Here is an 8,141-nt window from a genome sequence, read left to right as displayed (position 1 = left end):
AGAATGTTAAGTACTTTAAAGCAGCATGATTACATCCTACATTTATCAGGAACACAAACTATCTGTTTAGTATAGTATTGTTTTCAACTACTGAAGACATCTATCAACTTCAGACCATTTTTCTTCACTGAAAAACAATTTTTCAGCAGAACATGTTTACAAAGAATGAAGACACACTGGGTGCAAGGCACAGAAATACAGCACTCTTTGGTTCAATTCAAAGAGGTAAGCCAAGTCAGATGGAGGCAAACACAATGATGCCAAGTCAGATGGAGGCAAACACAAGCAAAATGAGCTCATTCCCATTACTGGGATGAAATAAATACTTTTCATGTATTTATACCGTCGTGTACATGTACTGTCATAATTTAGATGCAAGTAAGCATGCATGAAGTATGCCTTCAGAACCCCAGCTGAATTAGCTGAACAATCCAGCTGAACTGACAAACCAAAAGTGTTTGGATATACTCACCTAAATAAGATTTTCAGCTGGACATAGCATACTAATAGTGCAATCCTGTGAAGTTTAAGCACATTTACTCCAGTTTAAGCACATTGACTGGAGCAGCTCTGCATAGGATTTCACTGCAAGTGGCATCTAGCAAATGTGTCATCCGTGAAAGACGTTGTGAGAGTACACTGGACTCTTGAAAGATTAGCCTAAACAGGAGTAGATGATCAAAACTGTCACTGGAGAAGCAATGTACCAAAGACAACTGTGACATATGTCACCTTTTGGTAACAATTCTTCCATGAACATGTAAATTTACTAAGTTATGAGATTCAAACTCTGGAAAAATGTTCCCTTTAAGACAGTCACTGAAAGATACATGATGAGACTAATGTATCCTAAGATGTTTCTCTAAACAGTCCTCCTACCAGCAAATTATGGGGTACAGATGGAATTTCCTCCCATTTTGAGCAAGTCACAGCAAGCATGCTTGACTTAGCATTCCCACATATAGGCACTGATCTCCAGGCCTCCTTAAAAAAGGAACAGAATGTATCATTAGCAGACTAACCATTAATACAAATACAGGATATGACCATAGAGCCACAATATGCAGATAGGGAAGGAAGATAAGGGAGGGGGCTTGGCATCTGGACATGGCTCACCCACTCTAGCGGAGGGGAAGGGGAGGGAGGGGTGGAATGCAAGGGAGGGGGAAAACCTGAAGTCCCAAGGTTTCAGAAAAACCTGAACAGTAAAAAACAAACAAAAAACCCAAGGGGATTAAAATCCCCTTAAAATAACAGAAACTCTTACTGGCTGTTGAGAATTACTAGGCAACCACAATGCTTCCAGGTCTTTAAAGTTTTTGTTTCTGTAGAGCAAAGCCATGGGAACAGGAGAGAAGTGAGTTGGGAGGCTGGAAAAGGTCACACTCTCCGCAGTCATCTTGCCAAGAGATAGCAGAACTTGCTGGAGACACTGGAAAATAACTACCCACACAACTTGGACTGTCCAGGCCCAGCAGCAATCAGCTCACTACTTAACTAATACTTTCCTTAAGAAGAGGCTATCAGGGATAGGTAGGGAGAGAAATCTGAAGACACTGGGCAGATAAAGATAAATAGGTTGTGGGTGGGTAAGAAGGGTGGGTAAGAAGGAGAAAAGGCCCAGTAGCAATGACCACTGCCAACTATGCCCAGCCTGATGTTAGCAGTAGATATGTCAGAACTGGGACTAGCCTGGCCTGATGTTGGTCATCACTACACATCTGGGACTAGCCCAGTGCTGGAGGTTGCAGCACACTTTAAGCAGTACCACATATCTTGGCCACAGTTTTCCTGAAGAGAAGATGCCAGAGAGGTGAAGATAAAGGGCCAAAAAAGATAGGATGGCTGGTGGGTGGGAAGACAAAAAATAAGTTGTGGAACTGCCTGGGAAGGGAAAGATGAAATTCTGGGGGAAGGAAATGCAGTGAAAAATAAGCTGCCTCCTGCAAGTTCTTAAGGGTTTCCCCATTTTTTTCATTCATAATTCTAATCTCCTCCCCTGCACTTCTGATCTCTGCTTTGTCTCATGTTTTAATTTCAGGATTGGAGATACAGGATGTTATAAAGTAAAATCTGTATGCTAGAAGGAAGGGGTTAATGGGGTATTAGGCTAGTAACAAACAAATAATTAAAAATCTTGATGTACAAGTCTCTTTCAGGTTCCACACATATATGGCACTCAGTACAACTTTTACAGTTTTATCAGCTAACAGGAATGGAAGAAGGCAAAGCATTAAACAAATATGCACAATTATATCAAAACCAAAAATGTTTACAAAGTAAATAAACCAAATTTATTCATAAGATTTATTAACCATCTCCAACTCATGTTTATAATAACAAGTAGGAGAGCCATTCAATCTTCACCAGTGCATGATCAAGTTCATGGGAAACCAGTAAAGCATCTCCTGCCACTAGTGACATTGGTTGCACATTGCCTTGATACACCTCAAGTGAATCCAAATGTACTGAGCAAAGGCACTGTTTACATTGCAAAACATAACAAAAGAGAAATTCAGGAATTTCCATTTTCACTTTGTCCTTATATTTTACAATACCTTAAGATTAGTCAAACATTTATGTGCTGCTTTAACAGTTCATGTCACGTGATAGATTTATAGGCTGGGGAGTAAAATGTATGTGTAGCTACACTAGAATGTGACACTGACTTTGTAGTGTAGCAATGACTATGAAATATATGGACCAGTTTTATAACCACCCCAAATTTCTGCACCAATAAAATGTAACAATTATATTGTAATATAAACGGTTAAATTACAAAAAGTTTTTTTCAAAGATCAAAATGTTTCAATGAAATGGTATATAAAAATGTAACAAAACATAAATTACATTTCAAAGTCTGTACATGATTCATCTCACAAAAAAATAAAACCACTGAAAATCCGACATTCTGTACAATATTTTTTACCTTGGTCTTTAAAGATCTACAATCACTAAACATAGATTTTTTTAAAAAGGTTTTGTGTGTACACTTCTAGCACCATCTTAACAGAAACCAAAATGAGATTAAAATTTGTAATGATCAATAAACGTACGTGAACATACGTTTCAATCCTTTTCCTGAATTTGACCACCAACTGTAAAAAACAGGTTGACTTTTTCAGATTAGTGCATAATGCCCAATGTTTTCATCTGGGCAGCAAATATATGTTAGATTTCCATTCATTCATGAAGAAATAACTGATTTTAGTAGGAAATTTGTGCACTACTCAGTCACTAACCGAAATATGTTTGAGTCATTCTGCCTTACCTGAACTCTGGCTGTGTTCTTTTATTTTCAATTTGGATTAATATTAGTACCTGAATTTTCCTGTGCCTGAACCAGCCCCATTGCAAGTTTCTGCACCAGTGAGGTAACTATTCTGTCAGGTAGATATTTATTGTATCTGGGGCACCTCTTCTCAGAACCAGTCTCTGTATTACTGTAGCTCAGTTTTTTTAATTACCAATTTAACCAAAATTCATTAAAATTACAATCAAATATCAAGATATACATGATGTGCAATGCATTTCCACTATATGTTGCACAGCAACAGTATATTATAAAAGCAGCCTCCCTGCAAGAACTGTATTCAGCTATAGATTTCAACATAGCAATTCTATATCTTCATGTTTACAAACATCTGCTGGAAATAATGGTGCATAAACATGGTATATCATTATAGCTGAATTTTATGTGGTCTTGTATTTGTAGGTATGCTGAGGAGAGCAAAGAAAAACATGAGCTAGGACTACAGTCTCCAGCCATCATGAAGAAATGTCCAATTTTGCATGTGTAAAAAGGCAACTCTCTTATGCTTCTGACTGAAACTCTGTCTCGTCCATCTGAACAGTGTCATTATCTCCCAATAATTCTGTTTCAGGCACTGAACCTTCTTCCTCTTCTTCTTCCTGAACCAAATTCTGAGCAACATCCTCTACATTATGTACATCATCTGTACCTTCTGACAGCAGAGCTGCCCTGTCAGCCACAGAGGCATTGGAGGGGGCTGTTGTTACATATCCTGTACTTGTGGAACCACTTCCGCTGTGATGGGATCCTGGCTTTGGAATTATCTGAGGAGCCATCTGCTGAGGAGCCATCTGCATTGGAATTTGGACTGGGTAAAAATTTGGCAGATAGGCTCCATAGGCTGGCATTGGTTGGTAACCATTGACTGGAATGTACAGCTGAGGAGGAGGGACCATAGGTCTTATCTGTCCTTTCATTGGTATGAACTGTGGCTGAGGGAAAGCTTGTGTTTTTTGCTTTGGCCCAACATACCTAGTGTTGCTGACATTACTAACAGGGCTGGTGCTGAGGGAACTTGTTTGTGTGGTGTTGCTTGCACCAGATGTTTGTGCAGAGCTGGTGTAATTAGATAGGTTTCCCCATGTTCTCAGTCTGTTGTGGATGTCTTTAAATCTGGGTCTTCTGTTAGGAAATTCATTCCAGCATTCTAACATCAGAGAGTATATCCATGCTGGACAGTCATCAGGACATGGCAAAACCTGTCGGTTTCTGATCATTTCAATGACATCCTGATTAGAGTAGCCACAGTAAGGCTGCAAACCATAGCTGAAGATCTCCCACAACAGCACTCCATAGGACCAGATGTCAGAATCAACTGAAAACTTGCCATACATGATTGCCTCTGGGGACATCCATCGTATAGGGAGTGGAGTATTTCCCATTAATTTAAAATAATCAGCAGAATAAACTTCCCTGAAAAGACCTAGATCAGATATTTTCACATTGAGCTTGTCAAACACCAGTACATTTCTTGTAGCTAAATCTTTATGGATAACATGGTGGCTTGACAAATATTCCATTCCACCAGCTATCTGAGTCACAATATGAAAAAAATCTCCAGGCTCCAAAGTCGATTTCACTGTCTTCTCATCATCAGTGCTACCAACATCTGAATGGGGAGATCTCATAACCAGGAACTCATGGAGATCACTGTGGGAACAATAGCTAAAAACCATACTGATGGGCTGTTCTTTGGTCACCATTCCTAACAAGCAAACTATATTTGGATGCTGCAATCTTGACCGCATCATTGCTTCATGCTTAAATTCCTCACGAAGAGTTAAGTCTGCTTTATCCTTTAGTGTTTTGATGGCAACAGTTTGAGTTTGTTCCCCTGGAACTGTACCAAACAGGTGACCCTTATAAACTTTTCCAAACTTCTCTTCACCAAGTTCCTCCATAAATCTCACAGTTGAAAGGCTGATTTCTTTCAGTTTAGTCTGAAAATCAACAGATAGAGTTTATGTAAGGGAGGGAGGTTACAAGAACACTTGCAAAAGTTTTGAATAAAAGAGACTTTCTGTACAGGTTAATGCATATTTATACTCTCTTTTGTTTTACAGTTAGAAGCCTAGAAATTGCCCTTGCTTTCTTTTGCACAGATGAAGCTTAAATTCATACAGTTGCTCTGCTTGTGTGAGGGAGGGAGAAGGTAAACGTATATCTAGTATACAATTCATAAGCACACTAAACTGGTTTCAGTTTGAGAAGACTATAAAATCACTGTGTTGTCCAAAGAAATATGACTTGAAAAAATGTTACCTGTTTATGTTGATTTATAAGAGGCATTTCCATGTCTTGGCTAGGAGAGGGCATAAGCTGGCGACGCTGTGGAATGGCAGCAGATGCCTTTTGCTTATTCCTGCACATGCAGACCAACAAGAAAAGGCAGGCAATAATCAAAGGGATGGCTATGCTGGGAACCAGGATATAGAGGATCCCCATTTTGCTGCTATCACGTGGACCTGTTTATAGTGAAAATAAAAGTTTTCTGAGGAGCTTTTAAACATACAAAAGCTACGCAATTTTAAAAAATGTAATTAACTAAAGATGAAGCACAAAAAAGTTTCTGTAAACATTTGTTTCTTATTTCTAATAAATAAAGTCCCAAAAAGTTGATACACATCTGAAATATGAGATTCCATGGAACCAGTCGGTTTGTATTCCTGGTACCACAAGAACCCTGTGTTCGCTGGCCTCATTTCTCCGAGACGGGGGACTGCAGGTGGCATCGGGGAGAGAGAACTCCAAGCGACATCCCATAGTCTGTGGGGTGCCGCAGGGAGCGATCCTTTCCCCGATGCTTTTTAACATCTACATGCACCCCCCTGGCAAGTTTGGTCCAGAGTTTCGGACTGCGGTGTCATCAATATGCAAATGACATGCAGCTCATGTTCACGATGGAGGGCAGCCCGTCTTCGGTCCCTGAGACTCTCCAGCGTTGTTTGGCACTGTTGCTGGTTGGTTGAGTGCGAGTCGGCTGAAATTAAATCCTACAAAGATGGAAGTCCTGTGGCTGGGTCGGGAAGAGTGTCCGGTGTCCTTTGGCCTGCCTACACTGAGGGGGGATATGATTGAAGTCTATAAAATTATGCATGGGATAGAAAATGTTGACAGAGAGAAATTTTTCTCTCTTTCTCACAATACTAGAACCAGGGGGCATACATTGAAAATGCTGGGGGGGTGGGGGGAGAATTAGGACTAATAAAAGGAAACACTTCTTCACGCAACATGTGATTGGTGTTTGGAATATGCTGCCACAGGAGGTGGTGATGGCCACTAACCTGGATAGCTTTAAAAGGGGCTTGGACAGATTTATGGAGGAGAAGTCGATTTATGGCTACCAATCTTGATCCTCTTTGATCTGAGACTGCAAATGCCTTAACAGACCAGTTGCTCGGGAGCAACAGCCGCAGAAGGCCATTGCTTTCACATCCTGCATGTGAGCTCCCAAAGGTACCTGGTGGGCCACTGCAAGTAGCAGAGAGCTGGACTAGATGGACTCTGGTCTGATCCAGCTGGCTTGTTCTTATGTTCTTACGCTGCATGGTGAAGCTTTACAGCTGGCCTCATCCGCCAAAAGCCTGGGGGTGATTCTGGACCCAGTACTATCAATGGAGGCCCAGGTCACCCAAACGGCTCAGTCAGCTTTTTTCCATCTGCGGCAGGCACGGTCTTGACCTTCAAAGCCATTCGTGGCCTTGGACCTGCATACCTACGAGACCGTCTCTCCCCATAGCGCCCCGCTAGGCCCCTCCGTTCATCGGAGGAGGACCTTCTGGTGATCACTGGCCCTAAACCTATCAGGCTTTTACAGCCCTGGCCCCTACCTGGTAGAACAGGCTTCCAAGGGAGATAAGGGCCCTGCGGGACCTGCAGAGTTTCCGCAGGGCTTGTAAGATGGACCTGTTCCACCAGGCATTTGGCCAGCCTGGTTAAAAACATCGCTGCCATTTCATCTGGCCACCTGTGGGCATAAAGGTGGGGCGGTAGGATAACGCCATCTGACGAGATATGGTTCCGGTTTTTATTCTTATTATTGCGAATCAGTTTTATGGTATGTTTTTAAGTTGTTTTATTATTGTTGTTCACCACCCTGAGCCCTTAGGGGGAGGGCGGTTTAGAAATCAAATCAAATCAACCAACCAACCAACCAACCAACCAACCAACCAACCAACCAACCAACCAACCAACCAACCAACCAACCAACCAACCAACCAACCAACCAACCAACCAACCAACAAACAAACAAACAAACATAAAAGCCTTGCAGGGTCAAACCAGTGGTGCATCTAATTGAGCATCCTGTTTCACACAGAAGCCGACACACACGCAAGACCTTGCTTCCCATAATTGGTATTCAGAGGTTTACTGTGTCAAGATGTCAGAGGGCTCCCTATAATCATCATGGCTTGGTGGACATCTCTTTCATGAATCCCACTTTAAAGCAATCTAAGCTTAAGGACATCACCACATTAACTGTCAGTGAATTCTGCAGAATTGTTTGTTGACTAAAGTAGTATATTCTTTTGTTTGTCCTGAATCTATCTGTCAGAATTTTCATTGGGTGCCCAGTGTAATGTTGAAGGGGGTCCCACTTTCTCAGCCTCATGCAGAGTTTTATAAGCCTCATTCACAAATACCCCTTCTCATCTTTTTATGAATGGAAAAGCCACAGACTCTTAGTCTTAGGAGAGGTGATCTAACATGTCAGTTATCTTGGATGCCTTTTTCAGCATTTGTTCCAGCTCTGCAATATCTTTTTTACGGGGCATTGAGCAGAACAGTGTATAGGACCCAGATCTACCAACTAGCTAGTTATGTACAT

At 41.3% G+C, this 8,141-nt stretch overlaps 1 protein-coding gene across 1 annotated transcript in view; it reads right to left on the bottom strand.

Moving 5' to 3' along the window:
- Positions 1 to 2,271: 2,271 nt before the first annotated feature.
- ROR2 (receptor tyrosine kinase like orphan receptor 2) overlaps positions 2,272 to 8,141 on the bottom strand; it is a 172,797-nt gene continuing 166,927 nt past the window's right edge. Inside the window, exons 8-9 of the mRNA XM_048504111.1 lie at positions 5,576 to 5,778; positions 2,272 to 5,253 (exon numbers count right to left, since the gene is read on the bottom strand). Coding sequence (XP_048360068.1) covers positions 3,814 to 5,253; positions 5,576 to 5,778 — 1,643 coding nt within the window. The 3' untranslated portion in view covers positions 2,272 to 3,813. The remainder of the gene's footprint in view (positions 5,254 to 5,575; positions 5,779 to 8,141) is intronic.

Source organism: Sphaerodactylus townsendi, linkage group LG07 (assembly GCF_021028975.2).
Source record: "Sphaerodactylus townsendi isolate TG3544 linkage group LG07, MPM_Stown_v2.3, whole genome shotgun sequence".
Lineage (NCBI taxonomy): Eukaryota > Metazoa > Chordata > Lepidosauria > Squamata > Sphaerodactylidae > Sphaerodactylus > Sphaerodactylus townsendi.
Note: the sequence above shows the minus strand (reverse complement) of the source record. Positions and strands in the feature narration are given on the sequence as shown.